Source organism: Pyrus communis, chromosome 1 (assembly GCF_963583255.1).
Source record: "Pyrus communis chromosome 1, drPyrComm1.1, whole genome shotgun sequence".
Taxonomy (NCBI): Eukaryota; Viridiplantae; Streptophyta; class Magnoliopsida; order Rosales; family Rosaceae; genus Pyrus; species Pyrus communis.
The window spans coordinates 25,765,928-25,786,790 of NC_084803.1; the positions used below are offsets into that span (position 1 = coordinate 25,765,928).

Consider the following 20,863-nt stretch of genomic DNA (forward strand, 5'->3'; position numbering starts at 1 on the left):
AAACTCAGAAACCGCCCACAAAGGCGCAGACCATAAGAGCTTGTCAAAGCCCAAGGATGATGACAAACACAAGTCGTGCTGTACAAATGAAGATTCAACCAAGGACTTTCACCAAGTTCACTGCGCCAGTCCATCTGATCAATAAAGCGACCAAAAACGAACTCTGGCTTAAGAGGCCACCTCTTTTGAAGGACGATCCCTAGAAAATGACATTCACTCTACTATTTGTATCATGTGGTATGTGCCACTCTAGAGACATGTAGGAAATGGAAAACCTACCTCAAGAAATTGCCAAGGAGGAAAAGGTTGACAAGTTCATCACCCGCAACGCGATGAAGCAGATCGAGAAGCTGAATGATGGAAAACCGCCCCAACATAAGGTTCTACAAGTCAATACTATCTTCAATGAATAAAAATACCTTGGATAAAAATCCAAGGAGAGAAAAAAGAAAATCCAAAAGGCCCTCAATGTATTGTAGAACAAAAATTTGAAGTGATCGACGACACTATCATCACATTCTCCAAGAATGATCACATTAGAATCTACATGCTCTATGACAATGCCATAATCGTCACCAACCAAATCAGTTATGCTGAGGTTGACCATATCTGTATTGATGAAGGCAGCATGGCTAACATCTTACAACTCTCTGCAGTGTAAAAGATAAGGTTAGTGAATGACATTAACAAACAGGTGAAAATACTTTATACTTTTAATGGATCCACATTGACCACTATAGGCACCATTATCCTGGATGTCTAACCCTTGCATATTGTCAGTGCTAAGACCTTCATGGTCATTGATAAGCCATCTCTCTACTAGGGGTGAAGTAGAGGAAATTTATGCCTTGAAAGAACAAGATTGACTCGTCTTCAGACAACAACTACCTCAAAGTCCGTTTTCACAACTCAGGGGGCATAGTAGGGAAAATCTATGGCAATTGAGCCATGAACTAGAGATGTGTTATACAAGGTTTGAAAGAGGCCAAGCACAAGGAATTCACCCTATCTTCGCCCTTGCGTGTGCAACGGATAAGTGACATACCTCAACCAGTTTCGCGTAGCAATCATAGCCCGAAGGTCAGCAGACCGCCTCATCTTAATGCCTCCTATGAGGTTAGGCAGATGGCATTTATCTTAATCCTGAACTCCCCAAGTAGGCTTAGCGCATAAGCTTCCGACTCGATACCGGAAAAAGCAAGAACTTACAGCCTTTCCTTCACGTTAACAAAGATGTTTTTGCCTGGTTACCTTCGGACCTACCAAGGATCGACCCCAAGATAGCTTACCATAAGCTCCACGTAAACCCATTGGCCAAGCCAGTTGCGCAGAAACGGTGACACTTTTACCCCAAAACAAACTAACATCATCGAAGCCGAGATCAACAAGCTTCTTGTGGCCAACTTTATCAATAAGGTACCTTATTCATAATGGTTAGCCAATGTCGTCCTGGTCCTCAAGGAAGGTCCTGACAAGAAACAAGTCAGTGTTGACTACATAGACCTTAACAAGGCTAGTCTGAAATACCTATTCCCTATCCCAGGCATTGGCATCCTAGTGAACTCAACTTTCAGCAACCAACTACTCAACTTTCTCGACACCGATTACGATTACAATCAAATCATGACACTTGAGCTGGATAAAATCAAGACCTCTTCATCATCGAGCAAGGGACTTACTACAATAAGTCTTGCCATTCAGCCAAAAAAATGGTGGCATGACCTATCAACGGCTAGTCAACAAGATGTTCAACGACCTCATTAGTGAATCCATAAAAGTTTACGTGGATGACATCATGGTCAAGGGCCTAAAGCATGAAGATTATATCACCAACTTGGCCAAAGCTTTCGACATTTTGAAAAGTATAGGATGAAGTTGAATCAGACCGAGTACACATTCAGCGTCTCCTCGGGTCGATTCTTAAGGTACTTTATGAGTCAGCGAGGAATCAATGCCCATCTGAGGAAAAAAAAAGGTCATGCTAGACATGAAGTCTTCGTCAGTGACCAAGGAAATACAGAGCCTCACTAGCAAAGTTGTGGCCCTTAAGCATTTCCTATCACATTCAACAAACAAATGTAATCTTTTTCAAGGCTTTAAAAAGGAAGGGGGTAACAAGTCAAGTAGAACGACAAGTGTGAGCAAGCTTTTCAAAATTTGAAGGATTACCTCCCTTCACCACCACTACTATCTAAGCAGCATATAGGGAAGACCTATACATCTACCTGGCAGTCTCTGGTATACTACATCTCCAAGGATTTTCTCGATGCCAAGACCTTGTTGAGTAATCCTTATTTGAGAGCTCAAAAACTGAATTGGGATTTCATCGTTAAATCGTTACACCAACAATAGAATAGATGTAACTTAGAAAGAAGGGGGGTGAAATGGAGAAAGGAAAGGGACAAAGGAGGTCTTGCCACACATGAAGGCTGATAGTTTGGGGTAGGGTATGGTACTAAGAAAGTTACAGGCATCTTTAATTATTATAGAATGCATATACGCTTATATACATTTCTTTCGAAGAGTTTTAATGCCAACTGCAATACCAACTGCTTCATAATTTTTATTCACAAGGAGTGCCAGTCCCTATCTAAACCTGTACTATTAATTATTACCTTAGGTGTTAGGACTAATCCAAGTCCAAAAGATGCCATATTAAGATTCCATCAAATCTTATATTCAAACAAGCATGGGATGGCTATATATGGTTTTAAATCAGTTTTAACAATTATGCTTTAGTCACCTCATAAATAATAAGGTGCTTCACTTTCAATTATAGGCAAACAACTTCATATAATTTACCTCACGTTTGGTCTCTGAAATACCACAAGAAAGTTCTAAATTGACTGATCAATATATATAAACAAAATGAGTATAGGCAAACAACTTCACATAATTTATCTCAGGTTTGGTCTCTGAAATGCCACCATGGCCACGTTAAAGATACCTAATATGTTGTTTTGAAAAAGTATGCATTCCACTAAGTCTTTTCTCTAGCCTCCACACTAAATCTAATTTATGTGGACCTGTAATAGATTTTTGCTTAAAAAAGTTCTCTCAACATTAAATTCACCTTTTTTGATGGTTTTATAAGATCCTTCAATCAAGATTGGACATGCACTTAAGCATAAAACTTTGTATACTTTGGTGCCTAAATCTTCCATCTTCTGATAAGTAGCCTCATCTAAAAATTAGTCCCAAAGATACCTATCCAGTTCCAGGTTTCCCCAACACTTCAAAAATTCAAGCACTACCTCATATATTGTTGAGGAAAGGCTTGACGTTGATCTTGACCTTGAGAAAAACAGCGGCCCTGTTGAGAGGTCTCAGTGGGTGCTTAATAGTCTTGAACCCCCATGTCTATGGCATCAGCTCATGGATTCTATAAAGGATACTGTTTCGTGTTGTCGAAAAAAGTACTTATCTCTCAAGAATCAACCAACACTCAAAAGTGTAGTCTCTGTGCTGCACGAGATATTTCCTATTCTTTTATGGGGTAGAAGCTACAACATTTCAAAATTCAAGAATGGTTTAATGGCAGTTTAACTATAGCAAGTCTCTGCGTTCCTTAGGTAACGAAATAAGTTATCGAACATGCATGCATGAAACTATTGAGAAATTATTTCATTTCATCATTTAATGATTAAGTTACAAAGAGTATTTGTAGGAAAGTTAAAATACAACAAACTAACAGAAAGGGTAAATTACAAAAGGGTAACTTTCCTAACTAACTGTTGACAGCTCTTCAGTAACTTTCTTTTCACACCCCCTTAAGCTAAACGAATAAGGTTGAAGTGAAAGCTTGGTACGAAGATGAAGAAATCGCTACCTGGGAAGAGCTTTGGTGTGAATGTCAGCAATTTAATCCTTGCTGCACACAAACTGAACTATGAGAAGTTTGGCAAGAACGAGTTCTCTGATGTAGTGATAATCGATCTCGATATGCTTAGTAAGAGCATGAAACACTGGGTTGGAAGCCAATGCAATAGCTGAAATATTGTCACACCACATCTGAGGTGCAGAATGCAACTGAAACCTAATATCTGTGAACAGTTTGCATATCCATGTCAATTCTGCAGCAGTATGAGCAAGGGATCTATACTTAGCCTTTATGGAGGAACGAGCAACAATATGTTGTTTCTTGGCACTCCAACTAATGATAGATGAACCAAGAGAAATACAAAAACCACCAGTAGAACGTTGATCCCAAGGACATCCGGCCTAATCAGCATCAGAATATGCTCTAATTGGAAGAGGTGAAGTTGATTTGGGAAACCATAAGCCATAGCCAAGAGTTCCTTTTAGATATCGAAGGATGCGTTTAATTGCCTGAAAGTGTGGTTCTCGAGGAGAGTGCATAAACTGACACACTAGGTTGACTGCAAAGGATAGATCAGGACAGGTCCAAGTAAGATACTGAAGTGCTCCTTCTATGGATCTATATTCTTCAGGATTGTGTAATAGAGATCCTGTGAGATCCAATTTAGCAAAACCAAGAGGTGTATGACAAGGTCTTGCACCATCCATTTTTGTTCTTTTGAGAAGAACCAAAATATATTTGGATTGATAAAGAAAAATGCCTTTTAAAGATCTAATAACTTCAAAGCCAAGAAAATAGTGCAAATCACCTAAATCCTTAACTGGAAACTAAGTACTACGTTGAGTAATCACATTAGCATAGGCAGTAGAGGAGGGTCCTGTGACTATAATGTCATCTACATAGACTAATACCAAAAAAAAGATAGGCTGTTTGATGACAAATAAGTTATGATCAGATTGAGAAGCTTGAAACCCTATAGTCAATAATGCACATTGAAGCTTCTCAAACCAGGCTCGTGGTGCTTGCTTTAGACCATAGAGGGACTTTTGTAAATGACAAACATGATTAGGATGGTCTTGATCAATGAAGCCAAGAGGTTGAGCTATGTAGACATTTTCTTTCAAAAAACATGCAAGAATGCATTGCTGACATCCAATTTATGCAGGAACCAGTTTGATTGAACTGCAAGAGTGAGAAGTATTCAAATGTTCACTGGTTTAGCCACTAGGCTAAAGGTGTCACTGTAATTAATACCTTCTAGTGGATTGTACCCTTTAGCAACAAGTTTAGCTTTGTATCTGTCCACAGAACCATTAGGTTTTCTTTTGATTCTAAAAACCCACTTACAACCAACAATAATGTAGGTGGAGTCAGGAGGCACAAGTTTCTAGGTTCTAGTGGTTTGCAGGGCATTAAATTCATCCTGCATTGCAGTTCTCCAATGGGGAGACTTGGATGCCTGAATATATGTAGATGAGATAAACTCAGTGTCAATGTAAGGTGGAAGTGGATGTTTAGTGGCTGTAAATGCTTTAGGTTTAAAGATCCCTGATTTTGATCAAGTTTGCATAGGGTGAATGGAGGCAGTGGTAGGTGCAGGATCTGGTAGGGCAGAAAAAGTTGGTGCAAAGTGTGTAAGGTGATTGAGATTTTGGTAGGGTAGGAGGAATTGGTGCAGGGTTTGTATTTGAAGTTGAACTTGGGACAACTATAGGAATTGGAGAGATATATGTAGATTGGGAAGTGGGAAAATGCTGAGATGAAGAGTAAAGATTGAGAAAGGTGAGGGAAAATGGGGAGGAATGAGGTGATGAGGAGCCTGTAGAATGTTGAGAGTGAACCTGTAGAAGGTTAGGATTATGAAAGGGAAATGTGGCTTTATCAAAGTGAACATATCTGGAAATATATATGCGATTTGTAGTTGGATCCAAGCATCTATAACCTTTATGAAAAAGGCTGCAACCAATGAAGACACAAGGCTTGCTCTTGGGGTCTAGTTTTGACTGAGTGTAAGGTTTAAGCCAAGGGAAACAACTGCAACAAAAAATTCTAGGATGAGAATAATCTGGACATTTTTTGAAGAGTTGTTCCCAAAGTGAAGAGTTGGACACTGGAGGGAGTCTCTTAATCAAATAAACTGTAGTAAGGAAAGCTTCTACCCAGAAATAATGAGGAACCTTAGAAGCAATGAGAAATGTCATGGCAGTTTAGACAATATGTCTGTGCTTTCTTTCTACACAACCATTCTGCTGGGGTGTATGAGGATAACTCAGTTGATGCTGAATACCATGAACAGACAGATGATTCTTGAAACCAAAACTAAGAAACTCACCCCCTGAATCAGATCTCAGGGTTCCAATTTTATAACTAGACAAGTCTTCAACAAGTTTTTGAAATTCAGTAAAAGTCTAAAATACATCTGATTTATACTTAAATGGATCCAACCAAGTATACTTTGTAAAATCATCAACAAAGATGACATAAAACCGATAGCCACTTACAGAAAGCAATAGAGCTAGTCCCCAAACATCTGCATGAACCAACTCTAAAGGTCTATATGTATTACAGATTGAATTTTGAAATGGTAACTTGACACATTTTCCTAGAACACAATTCGAACAGAAAAAACTATTTAATGGAATTAAAGGTAGGCAAGGTAGAATTTGATAACACATATCGCAAAGTCTTGAACATTGGATGCCCCAAACGTTGATGCCAGGTAGTAGGAGAGGCTTTTATTGCAGTATTAGCATGATATGATGTTGAAGATTGAGAAGATGCATAGAAAGGATAGAGATCTCGTCGAACAGGAGCTCTAAAAAGCATCATCCCCGTAGTAAGATCCTTGACATTGAAGTCAAAAGGATTTAGAGTCAATGAACACCAATTATCCCGAAAAAACATATTTGCAGAAAGTAGATCATGCTTTAATTGTGGAACATGCAACACATTGTTTAAATGAATGGTGGCAGTAGGTGTATGAAGAGAAGTAGAGCCAAAGTGGAGAATTGGCAAACCTTGGTCATCTCCCATATACACATTGTCAGGGCCATTGTAGGGCTGTGGATTCTGAAGATTGTTGAGATTATTGGTCATGTGAGAGCTGGCACCGGAGTCAAGCAGCCATGAAGGTGGAGAAGAAAAGTTGGTGTTAGCATACATTGCAAGTTTAGCTGGTGGAACTCGGCCTTGAAAATTAGGATTCATTCGATTGGGGCAATCAATGGCAAGGTGAGTTAGATCTTCACAAATTTGGCAAGGATTGACTTTGAAATTATTATTGAATTGACGAAAACCACCACGATTGCCTCCTTGATTGTAAGAATTATTGTTGTAGCCATTGGATCAATATCCATTTCCACCACGATTGGAAGAATTGTTATGGCGTTGAAAATTGCCTATGGTGGAATAAGAAGGATTGTTGTGTTGAGCAGTGTATGCTTGAGGTGTAGGAAGCAAGGGAGGGAGATTTGAAGGTGCTTGACCAGAATTGAGAGCTTGATAGGAGTCAGCAGGGGAAGATCCTTGAGATTGTTTCTTGCGAGCAAGTGCCATTTCTTTGCTAAGCAAGAGGCCATGAAGATCATCAACACAAGTATCAGCCAATCGATACTGAACCAAGTCCACAAAAGAGTCATATTCATCAAGAAGGCCATTGAGAATGATGAGAAGTAGATATAATCTTCAACTGGAGTACCAGCCGCAGCAAGAACATCAGTAACCTCCTTGATGTGCTGCAAGTACTCAGAAATTGAGAATGAACCTTTGGTTGCAGATTGAAGATTCGTGCGCAGCTGATGGATGTGAGAACGAGAGACACCGCAAAATTGTTTCTCAAGTTTAAGCCAGAGATCACGCGCAGATTGAACACCAACTGTAAATGGAATTAGATCTTCAGAAAGTGTGGAATTGATCCATATGATGATGTTTTGATCCTTTTCGTATCGGAGATCGAACTCCAGATTCGGAATCTGAATGAGATTTCCAGAAATATTAGTAAGAAAACGAGGAGGTGGAGGTTCATATCCATCAACGATGCCGGTGAGTTTGTAATGGCGAAAGATCGGTTCAAAGAGAGACCTCCACACAAGGTAGTTGTGGCGCCTTAGCTTGGTTTGAATCATGCTACCAATATTGTTGATTTCGCTTCTTTTTCCCTCAATGATCCAGAAGTTACAAGACCCCAGGGGTGATCCTATTGCTTACACCAAGCTCGTCCTCACTGCAACTTTTTTCACCGGTATTTTTCAAGCTGCGTTCGGACTCTTCAGGGTATTCGACTGTACTGGATTAGACTATGCGGAGTATTAGGGCTCTTTAGCAATGACTTAAGCATCGTATATTGTACATGTGCGCGGAGTTGTCCAAATATTTTTTCGGATATTTCTTAAACTTAAACTTACCCTTCTTTTATCAGATTGGGATTTCTTGTGGATTTTCTTTCTCACGCTCCAATAGTAGGGTTCGTGGGCAGAGCAGCCATCATAATCGGTCTTCAACAACTAAAAGCATTACTTGGGATCACTCACTTTCCAATCAACACTGATATTAAATCTGTTATGGAAGCTGTTTGGGCATCTTTCCATCACCCTTTATCTTTTATTTTTCTCCAAGGAAAAGAAATGATTCCTTATATTAAAATAATATCCATATAAAAGTTATCCAATCATTCATTTTCTTTTAACTTCAATTGCAGTGGAGTCCTCATGATTTTATCATTGGCTGCTCATTCCTGTGTTTCATCCTAATCTCTAGATTTCTGGTGAGTAACACTTCGAACGTGTTAGCTATTATTGTTTTGCAAGCTGTTGTTCTAATTAATTAATGGGGTAACTATTTATTCATTTTACGCACCAAATTTCAATGAACGTACACTTGCAGGGTAATAAAAGGAAGAAGACACTTTTCCGGTTGCCAACCGTTGCTCCTCTCCTATCCGTTATACTATCGACTCTGATTGTTTATCTAACACGAGGAGATAAACATGGAATTAAAATTGTTAAACACATCAAAGATGGCTTGAACCCTAGCTCGATGAATCTGTTACAGATGAACAGCCCCCATGTTGGGGATGTGGCTAAAGTTGGGCTCATAGTCGCCCTTGTTGCACTCACGGTTTGTATCATATATATTACTGAACAACAAATTAATGAATGGTTTACTAATTTTTATATTTTGTCAAAATACAGGAAGCAATTGCAGTTAGAAGATCTTTCTCATCCATGAAAGGGTACCTCATAGATGGAAACAAAGAAATGATATCAATGGGATTCATGAACATAGTGGGATCCTGTACTTCTTGCTATGTTGCAGCCGGTAAGCATGGATAGAAGAGTACTGACTATGTGCAATATTCTCACCGAACTAACAGTTGTACCATCCTTCTAACACAAATTGCTTCTATTTACAGCTCATTTGACCATGCTTCTCTAGGACACACATTTTCTTAATTATCAATGTTTTTTTCTAAACAGTGTTTTTGCTAAAAGCACTTTTATTCTTAGTAAAACAGTTTTTTCGCAAAACTGCGGAAAGTATTTTTTCTTATCTTAAAACGATTTTTAATTGCACTGTCAGACAGTACCGCATGCTCAGTTGAGATGCTACAAATAACTTCATCAATAAGAATGATACTTCATCAATAATAATTCAGTTCCTTTTCGTTTATATCATGATCATGAACAGGTTCATTCTCAAGTACTGCCGTAAACTTCAGTGCCAGTTGTGAAACTCCAGTGTCAAACGTGGTCATGGCCATTACTGTGATCATCTCACTGCAGTTTTTGACAAAGCTCTTGTATTACACACTAACAGCAATCCTTGCTTCAATTATTCTCTCTGCACTGCCCGGACTTATTAACCTGAGTGAAGTCTACAAAATTTGGAAGGTTGATAGGCTAGATTTCTTGGCTTGCATTGGAGCCTTCTTTGGGGTCCTATTTGCGTCCGTGGAGATTGGCCTTCTAGTTGCGGTAACATATAGCTCTCTTAATTACTTTATGTGTGCAACAGTAGATCGATGCATATGTTTGCATATATAATCCATGTATAAAAGTATGACAGGACAGGACCCTTTTAATTTTTATTTTTTGGGTCAGCAAATAGAACACATTTTAATTAATCACAACTCTTAGCCATATGTTTACCAACTTTCCTGAAAAAAAGAAAGAAAAAAGCACCACTACTTTGGAAGGTTGATAGGGTAGACTTTCCTGGCTTGTATAGTGCTTGATGACTTTCTCTTCATCTCACAAAGTATTGTTTTGTTCCCTCACCTCAATCATCGGTCACACACCGTCAACTCCCCCATCCCTCCCCATCACACCTTGTTCTCCTACCTCCCTCCTGCTGCCCTTCATCTTTCCCAACTCTGAACCATGATTTAGATCTACGAGTATTGGGCTCTATCTTGAATGAAGACCCAACCCGCACAGCCCACTATTGATTTGGCTTACCAGAAAAATTGGGTGAAGTGTGGAACGATTCACGACAGAACAAGGGTGTTTTACACACCCCCTTCGCCCTCCCCCTCCCCCTATTATGTTTGGTGACTTTTCTTGTAGGTGTGGCTATGGTGGCTTTGGCTCTTGGTGGATTGATTACTGCAATACTCTCAAATCTGGGTCTTGGTTCGGGTGCATTTTTCTATTTGGTGCGATGTCTTTCTTCGCAGAGGTAACGACGATTGTGGAGGTGGTGACTGGTTTTTGGCTTCAGGATTTGAGGGTTTCACTGTTTATTGTTTCTTTTGTAGTCTACGGTTTCAAAAAACCGAAAACCAAAACATATCGAAAACTGCACCAAACCAAAGCTGAAAAAAACCGAACAGAAACTGCCAAAACCAAACCGAACCGAATCTGGCCAGTTCGGTTTCGATTTTGGTTTTTAAGGTCCGAAAATCGAACCGGACCGAACCGAATAAAAAAATTCATAAAAAAATAATCAAAAACATGTTAGCATCAAGGTTTGAACCCCTAACCTCCAGGTTGGGTAGTTGCTTCAAAGCAACTTGACTGTAAGCTTTATGTTGTTATAATTGTACCGGTAATTTATTTATAGGTTTCTAATATTTAACGCTTTATAAAATTTCTTAAGTTACAAACCCTAGCCGTCAATCACACTCCCATTTCAGTTTTTCACCTTTTCTCAAACTCTCTCCCTCCCCTCCACCGCTTCTTCCTTGAGTCTCTGCCTTTGCTTCCTCAATCTCTCTCTTTCTCCCCTTCCTCTCTTCCTCCAAATCACTCTCTCCAGTCTTCTCCAGTCCTCCTCACGGATTCCTTCTTCCAAACCATGATTTTCCCTCCCACCCCCCCCCCCTTTCGAATCAGAACCCCTCCGAATTGGGAGATTCTAATCTGGGTTTTCCGATCTCTCACAGGTAATTTTCGAATCAAAGTGAATATGATTTATATTGTGATTTTCTATATTAAAATGGGTTTTTCTTTTAATTATTTTGTTGGGGTTTTTCATATTATAATCTTCCAATTTGGCAACAGATGCATAAGTGTTGCCATGGCTGACGAGAGGTTTGGGACTAAAGATAAACCCCCAAGGTAAAAATCTCTCCTGGCTGCTATTTAGTTCTATTGGGTTTATTTTCATGGAAAAATCAAAGATTTAACACATGCATGCGTTTTCTCTGCGAGAGCTCTCAAATCCACAACAAGAAAGACGCACTGACATCCAATAATGTCAGATCCATGGCCAATTGTCCCAGTTCGTATTCACTTGATGCAGAAGTTCCTGCATCTTCACTGCTCAATCGTTGCAGATTTCTTCCAGATTAAAAAAAAAAAAAAATTCATGGAAAAAATCGAAAATAAATCGAAACCGAACTGAAAAACACCAAAACCGTAAAAAATTGAACCGAACCGAACTGAACCTAAATTTTGGTTCGGTTTTAGTTTTGGAAAAAAACCAAACCGTTTCAAACCAACCTAGCCCTAGCCTACGAGCCTAAATCAGTGTGGGCCTCTCTTTATAGCTAAATTTGTAGCTCTCCTTGTTTGGTCTTGTCCTCTATCTTATGTTTGCTTTGTTGTGTAGGGCTTTGTGCTCTGTTTAGGTTTAGATATTTCTAGCACAAATTGTATCTTCCTTTCATTAATGAAGCTTCATTTTCGACCAAAAAAAAAAAAAAAAAAAAAGACACATAAGATAGATATCTACGTAAGTGAATCTCAACCAAATAATAGTGTCAAATGTATCATTTTGTGCAACATTACATTTGTAAAATAAGTAAAAAAAAAAAAAAAAACAAAATAACAATGCCCAAAAATAACTAAAAAGTAGATGAGTGGGATACGAGGAACGAGCAAATAATTTTGAGGTGGAACGCAAACTATAAATTCTTTTATCACACGTAGCCAGTTTGGTACGATATCATTTCATATTACCATACACAGAATAATTTATCTTGTTCCTAGGAGATAGAAGCATATGATTAAATTAATTGAATTGAAGGCATCTCTTTTTTTGGTAAATATTTCTAGGCACCTCTTCCATGAATCGTGTTTCACATGTCAATTCTAGAATTTCATCTGTTTTTTTTGTCACCCAGTGGCAGATCCAGAAAAAATATTTCAGGGGGTCGCATGTAAAAGTTTACAAAAAATTTTTAGACATATAATAACCTTAAAATTAAATCATAGTTTTATCATTTATAACTTATATAACAAATAACAATATAAGTTACAATAGTCCCTGACGTGATTTCATATTTTGAAAACGTTGCATTATAGCTTCATTGTCAATCGAAGAAAAAAACATTGCTCTCGATATAAACCGCCATGCTATCACTCAACCATTGATCTCTCATTCGGTTACGCATTGGAATCTTCACAATATTCATAGCAGAAGAAAGCTCTCTCCACTGAAACAGTAGCAACTGGTAGAACCAAAGCCAATGTAATTAGCAAATACACATGATTATATACTCTGATCCTCCCCGTCTCCACCGTTTTTTTTTTTCTTTTTGTTTTTTTTTTTTTTGCAAGGTTACCAATTCCTTTCAATTGAGAAAATTCACTACCTGAACACATATCAAGAATATAATGCCCAAGTTGATCTTCAAGTGCCAAGAGTTGACAAGTAGTAAATTCATTCGGATAAAATGAGCAAAACAAATTAGCTTTTGTTCATCAAAAGCCGAGAATGAATCATTTGGGCTCAAACTTGCTAAACAAAGAAGCAACTCTATATTTACCTCATCAAGCGACTATTTAATTCCACAAGTTGCTTATCAACAATAGCAACAAAGAGCTCCACATGATAATGATGGATGTTTGTGATTCTTTAAGCTCTACGCCGTGATCTCCCTCGAGTAACATATCCATCATCCATGTGTTTATTTTTTTGCCTCTTGGTGTTTATGTTTTTTATTAAACTAAGGGTCCAAAACTATGTCGTTTTGACAAAGTAATATTTATTAAAAAAAAAAAAAAAAAAAAGAAAGAGAAGAGCCAGTCTTACAGTTGGAGGACATATATGAAGCCAACTCCAATCTTTAAAGGAGCACAACCGTAATTATCCATGAACATTCACCGAAGTTTGGAGGGTCATCACTCAAGTTATCCCTGGACATTCACTGAAGTTTAGGGGGCCACCTGACCCCCCTGCCCCTCAATGCATCCGGCTCTATTGTCACCTACTAATCAAGGATACATATATAGTCACTTTTCGCTAAATTTGATATCAAGAGTTGAGATTAAAACATTTAAAAGTACATTCATTATTCTTATTCTTAATATATTCATTTCCTAATAGGGAACATTCATAGGTCCAGGTGACCAAAAGAATATTTCAATTGATAATCTCTTTTATTCAAATACAACAATCTCCAAAAGCATTTTTTTATAAACATTTTATTACTTGGGAGAACATTGAAAATTTTATCAAAAAAATGACATGTTTCTTGGAATAGCACTAAAGTGTTAAGATTATAAATCCTACATCGAGGAAAGAAAGGGCATTGTATGTGCTTATAACTATCAAGCTACTCTCCATATTGCCAATTGATTTTTTGGTGACCTTAATTTCTTCGAAAAATTGTTTATAACTTTTAATATTTTAAAACATTTTTTATGTTAAACATTATGAGAATCATTTTAAGTTATTTAGTCTCATAGAAGTAATGCTAAACATACTCTTACTATCTGATTCTGATACTTTTTACCACTGACAAAATATATATGCATCTATATATGTTTGGTAGGCATCTCTTTAACGATGTTTATGCACAAAAGATGTCTCTAACAGTTAACTGTATGTTTTGATCAGGTGACCATATCATTCACAAAGATTATTATCATCTCAATTCGATCGGGCAGAGAAACTCTTGGAAAACTTCCTGGAACTGAAAAGTTTTGCAACATTGCACAATATCCTATAGCTGTTAAAATTCCTGGAGTCATAATAATACGTGTCAAGTCTACCATGTTTTGTTTTGCAAATGCCAATTTGGTTAGAGAAAGGTATTTATTTAATTGTAGAAAAAAAAAAAAAAATATATATATATATATATATAGAGTATGAATCTTCTCTCTTTTTTTTTTTTTTTTTTTTTTTTGGTGAATAAGATTTAATAAATCTTAAAAACATATATATGAAGATTAACATGTGTTTGTATTGTATTGTAAATGCAAGGATTGTAAGGTGGATAACTGCAAAGAAAGGGGAGGACACCAAAGGACATACCAAAGAGCCCATTCAACTCGTAATTCTTGACATATCTAGTAAGTGGCTAAACGAAAAAAAATTAGAGACAATGTCTTTAGAGTCTTAGATACTAAAACTATAGTCATTCTCGATGTCCATTTAATTATATTTATTCTTATAGAAAAAAAACCCTAATCTCACTAAATTCTAAGAGTAGTGATATTCACACACTCATTCGCTCTTAATTTTCGGTCATCAGATTGAATGAATTATAAAATATCAATGGCAAAAGATTAATAACGGTGTGTGGAAGATAAAAGACTAAGTGTGTAAATAGCACTTTCCAATTCTAAACCCAAAATGATTAACCCTTATACATATCCCAAAAGACTAAATTTGTAAACTAAATTTTGTAAACTAAATGACATGAAAGTTGATGATTAGATTGTTATTTATGTGTTGATTAACATGTTTATTTCTTATTGGTGACACATCATTTAGTTTAGTATGGACACAAATGTTTATACTATCTGCTCATAGACATACCGTACATAAGTGCTCGGTCCCATATATAGTTGTGTTCAATGGTAAAAGAGCATAAATACAAAGTATTTGGCTGACATAAGAATGGACCAATGCCAAGAGGATCCTTTCCGGATTCTCTTTGTGAGGATCCCGAGGATCCTTCAATTACGTTCGTTCATTGTACATCGTATGGTAAAAAATTATTGTAAATTTTTTTATTTAAAATTGAATATAAATAGTATCTGACGAAAACTGGTCGCACAATATACAATAAACAGACGTGATTGGATGATCCTTGGAATCCTCACAAAGAGGATCCTGAGAGGATCCTCATTCGGACAAATTGATTTCTATTAGGAAAGTACAAATTTCACAATTATTTAAAATTTGTTTGTAGGCCTATGACATTATTTTCTTTAATGCACTATCATTAGTCATTACAAATTTCAGTATAAGGACAGCTATTCCATTTAGCATATATGAGCCATTGACTGTACATATACAGTGTATATGCATATATGTATACATGTGTGTGTGTATGTGTGCGTGTATGTATATGCATATATGTATAAACATGCACATAATTGTGCATATATGCAGTTCAAGAGATTTATAACCTCCTCTCCTTTGATTTTCCCCCTTTCTATATGACAGATTTGATTAACATTGATACATCGGGAATAGCTACTCTAGAGGAGCTGCATGAGAATTTGATCTCCGAAGGAACTGAGGTAAGACATCGATTTTTCCCCCTTCAGGTATAAGCGCGCGCACACGCCCTACATGTTTATATTATGGGAAAATTTGAAATAGGTCCAATTTTATAGACCATCTTTTGAAATAGATCAATTTTTAGTGACTTTTGACTTTTGAAATAGATCCAATTTTTATTTGTATTTACAGTGTCCTTTGCATTTTTAAACTTGTGACCTATCGCTTTGTATCTCAGTTAGCCGTTGCAAAACCCTAGGTGGCAAGTCATTCACAAATTAAAGCTGTCCAACTTTGGGGAAAAAATTGGAGGAAGGGTCTTCGTGACGGTCGGAGAAGCAGTGGACGCGAGATCCAGTGAAAAAATGGCCATCACTTGCTAATGCAAGTAGCTATACCTAAAGCTTTTGGATAAAACGCTCGATCTTTCTCATTTAGGTCTCTTGTTTGTCGCTTGTCATGTGTGCTAGCTCCCATCCCACTTATGTACATATATGTGTAGATGGGACACGTATGAATAATGAGAAGATGATTTCAATCTTCTCGCTCTCTCCTCGTTCACAAATAGCTAGACAATAAATGTTTGGCTTTATTGTTGCAACTTGATCTGCCACTGGCGCTAGGTTATATTGTTGTGGATTTGTGATACAATTGTAAGGGACGTGTGTAACATATTAATGCAATAAAAACTTTGTTCTAAGTAATGTTTCGTACTTGTAATGTAGTGATCTGTGTTTCGAATCGTATGTATTTTGCTAAATCTGCGGATGTAATGATGGGTAGTTATGTTAAGAGGACCAACAGTGAAGACTGGGTAAAGTTAATTTCCATATATCATTTGTGTCCCTGCCACTATGATTGGTTGGCTCAAACCACCATTGAAATATCGTCAACCATTGAAACTACTGCAACCGTACGAAGTGCCCAACTCAAGGGATAATATAATTGGGAGGCTCCTACATATGGTACGTAGTTAACAGGTTGTGTCCGCTTTGTATCAATTTGTGCTTCTATATATAAAATACTAGTTAACTATCTGTGTCAAAATGGATCAAACACAAATAAACTTCATTGTTTTCTTCACAGGATACTTCTTAAACTGGTTTTATGTATAGTATGTGCTAGAACCGAGTTACATGATGAAAACTCATTGCTCATTTATAATTCGTGTGAGCTAGTTGATGATGTGATGTGAAGAATTATCTCATCATATCGAAAATTTGGATTACTCTCTTTTATTACCAATTACTTTGACGGTGCAACATCAACTTCCTTCAATATTCGTGTTTGTTTTAACTAATGTAAACTAAAACCCACTAAGTCGAATCAAGTTATGTACAAAGAAATAAGACGGAAAGAGGCAAAAAGAAAAACAGCCTTAAAAGGGCAGAATATAGGTAAAAAAAAAGGTTGAATCAATTAATCGAAGGTTAAGCTGTTGTTATTGTTTGCTAATTTATTTTCCTCCCTAAGTTCTGAAGGCAAACATCTTTAACAAAAGCTTCTTAATTCTCCTTTCTGTGATTTTGATGGCAGGCAGTTTACCAAGAGGTCATCTGCAACTTGTTGAAATGGACGTCCTTCGCGGTCTCACCGTAGTAGGGAATGAGAATGCTTGAGGATGTTGTTAAGAGGCTGATTTCCTTGGGCTCTACACAACAGATTCTTTACCCTTTCTGTCATCTGCTTTCAAAATTCAAAATTAATGATCAATTAATCTCACTTTTATTAAGAATTTTAGTTAAAGATATTAGATTAATTATAGTAATTAAAACCTTTGCCAAGCTCCCCCTTGAGGCATATGGAACAGCTCTATGAGAACCAATAGAAGCAGTAGTTGTTGGAGACTTGCGGCTAGTTTCTTCTCTGCATGGCAATTTCCCGCTACTTCTACTCCGCGTTGTGATCGTTGAAGAGCCAGGCCAGTTTCCATTTAATACACCGGGGAGGCTCGCTTCCTATTTCCACAACACCATACAAACATACAGAAACATCAATCACAAGGCTACTAATCAAGTTTAAGGGCTAATTTTCATTCCATTAACTGAAAATTAGATGAAATTAAAAAAGATACATATATATATATATATATGTATGTTCTTGTGGTAGTACCAAAAAGAGCACGGTTGCACAGTTCTTGAGGACCTCCAGGTTCATCCTTACGTCTTCAAGGCTCCTATATATGTTTGAACAATTACATAAACATAAAATTAAACATGAATTTCTGACATAACATTATTGACTTAATATTAATAAAATTTAGCTTCCGACAAATTAAAATGTATTGCATGCCAACCTGTGCTTTTGCTGCCCAAGATTGAAGTATGATGCCAATGTTGCCATCTAAACATATATGCATAGATCAAGTAAGATTGGCTTTGCAGCCAAACGTTATAAAAGTTAAAAGTAAGTAAATTTCACGGTCCCAATTTGTAATTAACATTTACGTTTACCTTCATATTTCCAGCTCTTCTTCCAAACTTACCAGTTAACACACCTAAAGAATCAATCATCCCAACTGGCTGAGGTGCAGGCCTACCGATCTCTGCAAAGGCCTCCTTAATCCTAACACAATCGAATCTTCGAATATTGTGGCCTGCCCACACCCTGCCATTCAACATGCTGAATATCTTATCGGCAACTTCCTCAAACAAGGGTGCATCTACAACAGTTTCCTGTGTGATCCCCTCGGACCGGCCAGACCTCAATGCCACAGCAGACAAGTCCCCCGGCCTAATGAGCGTGCTATAACTTTCCAGCTCAACAAGCTTCTGAGGGCAAACTACAATTGCACCAAACTCTAAAACCCAGAACCTTTGTCCGGCTCTATTGGGTACATTTGTTTCTATGTCAAAGAACACAATCTCTGTTGTGCCTTGTTTGAATGATGGCGTAGAAGCATCCATTTTGATCAGGGTATAGCTAGTTTTTTCCGTCTTTCGGGTTTCTGGATTTTGGTAGTTTTTGTCATTGTATGTGCAGGTTATACATAACGAAAAGAAATGAGAAAGGCCAGAGTTGAAGAAAGAGTATTCCTCCTATTTGAGATGGATTTACTTGTGGTGTAAGTCAAGAGCTTAGGCTTTGGCTTTGGCTTTGGATGAGGGGGTCCTTTAGTCCTTAGCTTCCTGAAGATGTCATGCACAAAAGCACTTCCGGGGATTTGCTTTTCCTCCGGTTATTGTATTGCTTTTGAAACGGTAACCTTTTGGGGGAGCCTTCCTTTGGACAAGTAATCTTAACCCATTACAATTGAAGGCCTTGCTGATGTTGGAGTATTTGAAGCATAGTCTACTAGGAGGACAGGAATATGTTTATTCCCTGCATAATAGGCTTCCTTCCTTCTCTCTCTCTCTCTCTCTCTCTCTCTCTCTCTCTCTCTCTCTGCCCATATATTCTATTCACATTGTACCATTCTTTTTATTAGATTCACATTGTACTTAACTTTTCTACAAGATGCATGCTGTGAATGTGAATAAGAAAAGTTCTAGTTTACGCAAACGTGATTAGGTGAGTTGATCAAAGCATTGTATCTATTCCTTGCACTCAAGTTATAATCCACCTCTAGTAAACAAAAATAGTTTATAATAATGAACAATGCTTGCAACCACTCCTCATTCCATAACGGCATGACATCATTTCATTTTACAAATGTCATATTCGAAGTCTTTATCATATAAAGATCACCTTTAAAAAAATTCATGCAATTTGGAGAATAACTAATAATAACAAGTAACATCCTCAAGATAGAAAGTTAATTTGTTTAACACATATAGATGTCTAAACGATCTTCAAATTAATTAATGTCTAAACGGTGTTCAAATTGATTAAACTTTTTTAGTGATGATCTTTAGATTGTGATAAAAATAAAAAAATTTAAAAAAGGGAATAGTTCCGCCATGAGATTTGTATAGTAAATTGATGCCACGTCGACATTAAGGGAAGAATGGTTCCTTCATCCTAATGCTAGGAATAGATCATCAAGTTGTGTGAACGTTAAGGATAAAAGAATAAACAAATGTTGTAAATGAAGGCTTTTATGTCCATAGTAATAGGCAACCAAATATGACCGTAGCTTTACAATGTTGTCAAAAAAAAAAACGTTCTGGTAAGATTGTTAAGTTGATAAACATAGTCAACTAGATATGACCAAGGAAGAATGCAAACCTCTATATAAAGAGGTATTTGCGTTGAAGAAAACAACACAAAAGAAGAGAAAAACATATGGAAGAAAGTAAACAAAGAGAGAAAAGAAAGAAGAGATGCAGGAGAAAATATCAGCGAGCCAAGCTAGAGAGGAGAGAAAATAGTGAGCGTTATATTTTACTCCTATTATTTCAAATAATAAAAAAAAGTCCTACTGCTGTCCTGAGGACATATCCACACTTGCCGAACCTCAAAAATAGTATTTTATTTACTTTATATTCTATTGCACACATATCCTTTAAGTTCACAACAATAAAAACTTTATTTTTCCTTTTTTACTATTGCATACGACCAACATGTGGAGAAGGAAAAAAAAGAAGGAAAACGCATAACTTAAGCATATAGAATACAAGTTGATAAAGTCCTCAAACTGTGGCCATTTTATTTCCAATATTTCCAGATATTCCACTGAAAATGTCGGATTTCAATAGTTTTTCCAGTAAGAAAAACCCAGTCAAAAAATGAGTTTCGAATTCTTGAAATCCCATTCAACGATAGAAAGTTAATTTGTTTAACACATATAGATGTCTAAACGATCTTCAAATTGATTAATGTCTAAACGGTTTTCAAATTGATTAAACTTTTTTAGTGATGATCTTTAGATTGTGATAAAAAAAAATAAAAAATAAAAAAAAAAGGAATAGTTCCGCCATGAGATTTGTATAGTAAATTGATGCCACGTCGACATTAAAGGAAGAATGGTTCCTTCATCCTAATGCTAGGAATAGATCATCAAGTTGTGTGAACGTTAGGATAAAAGAATAAACAAATGTTGTAAATGAAGGTTTGTATGCCCATAGTAATAGGCAACCAAATATGACCGTAGCTTTACAATGTTGTAAAAAAAAAAAAGTTCTGGTAAGACTCTTAAGTTGATAAACATAGTCAACTAGATATGACCAAGGAAGAATGCAAACCTCTATATAAAGAGGTATTTGCGTT

General features: G+C 36.9%; 2 protein-coding genes across 2 annotated transcripts; one reads left to right on the forward strand and one right to left on the reverse strand.

The window, feature by feature from the left end:
- Nucleotides 1-7,942: 7,942 nt before the first annotated feature.
- Nucleotides 7,943-16,098, forward strand: LOC137725257 (sulfate transporter 2.1-like). The gene is made up of 10 exons (XM_068463888.1): nucleotides 7,943-8,087; nucleotides 8,234-8,411; nucleotides 8,516-8,582; nucleotides 8,702-8,935; nucleotides 9,010-9,136; nucleotides 9,506-9,792; nucleotides 14,102-14,295; nucleotides 14,468-14,556; nucleotides 15,659-15,735; nucleotides 15,958-16,098. The coding sequence occupies exons 1-10, from the start codon at nucleotides 7,943-7,945 to the stop codon at nucleotides 16,096-16,098; spliced, it is 1,539 nt and encodes a 512-aa protein (XP_068319989.1).
- Nucleotides 16,099-17,305: 1,207 nt separating this feature from the next.
- On the reverse strand, nucleotides 17,306-18,621 carry LOC137731875 (protein NEN4-like). Its single transcript, XM_068471122.1, has 5 exons — nucleotides 18,169-18,621; nucleotides 18,012-18,058; nucleotides 17,828-17,891; nucleotides 17,491-17,673; nucleotides 17,306-17,398 (listed from the first exon to the last, which is right to left on the reverse strand). The coding sequence occupies exons 1-5, from the start codon at nucleotides 18,619-18,621 to the stop codon at nucleotides 17,306-17,308; spliced, it is 840 nt and encodes a 279-aa protein (XP_068327223.1).
- Between the last annotated feature and the right edge of the window lie 2,242 nt (nucleotides 18,622-20,863).

Coding starts and splice junctions, on each gene's coding strand:
- LOC137725257 (XM_068463888.1), top strand. CDS start 7,943: ATGCTACCAATATTGTTGATTTCGCTTCTTTTTCCCTCAATGATCCAG. Junction 8,088..8,233: donor TCAAGCTGCGTTCGGACTCT/TCAGGGTATTCG, acceptor ACCCTTCTTTTA/TCAGATTGGGATTTCTTGTG. Junction 15,736..15,957: donor TGATCTCCGAAGGAACTGAG/GTAAGACATCGA, acceptor TATCTCAGTTAG/CCGTTGCAAAACCCTAGGTG.
- LOC137731875 (XM_068471122.1), bottom strand. CDS start 18,621: ATGGATGCTTCTACGCCATCATTCAAACAAGGCACAACAGAGATTGTG. Junction 17,892..18,011: donor CTTGGGCAGCAAAAGCACAG/GTTGGCATGCAA, acceptor AAACATATATAG/GAGCCTTGAAGACGTAAGGA. Junction 17,674..17,827: donor GTGCAACCGTGCTCTTTTTG/GTACTACCACAA, acceptor TTGTGGAAATAG/GAAGCGAGCCTCCCCGGTGT.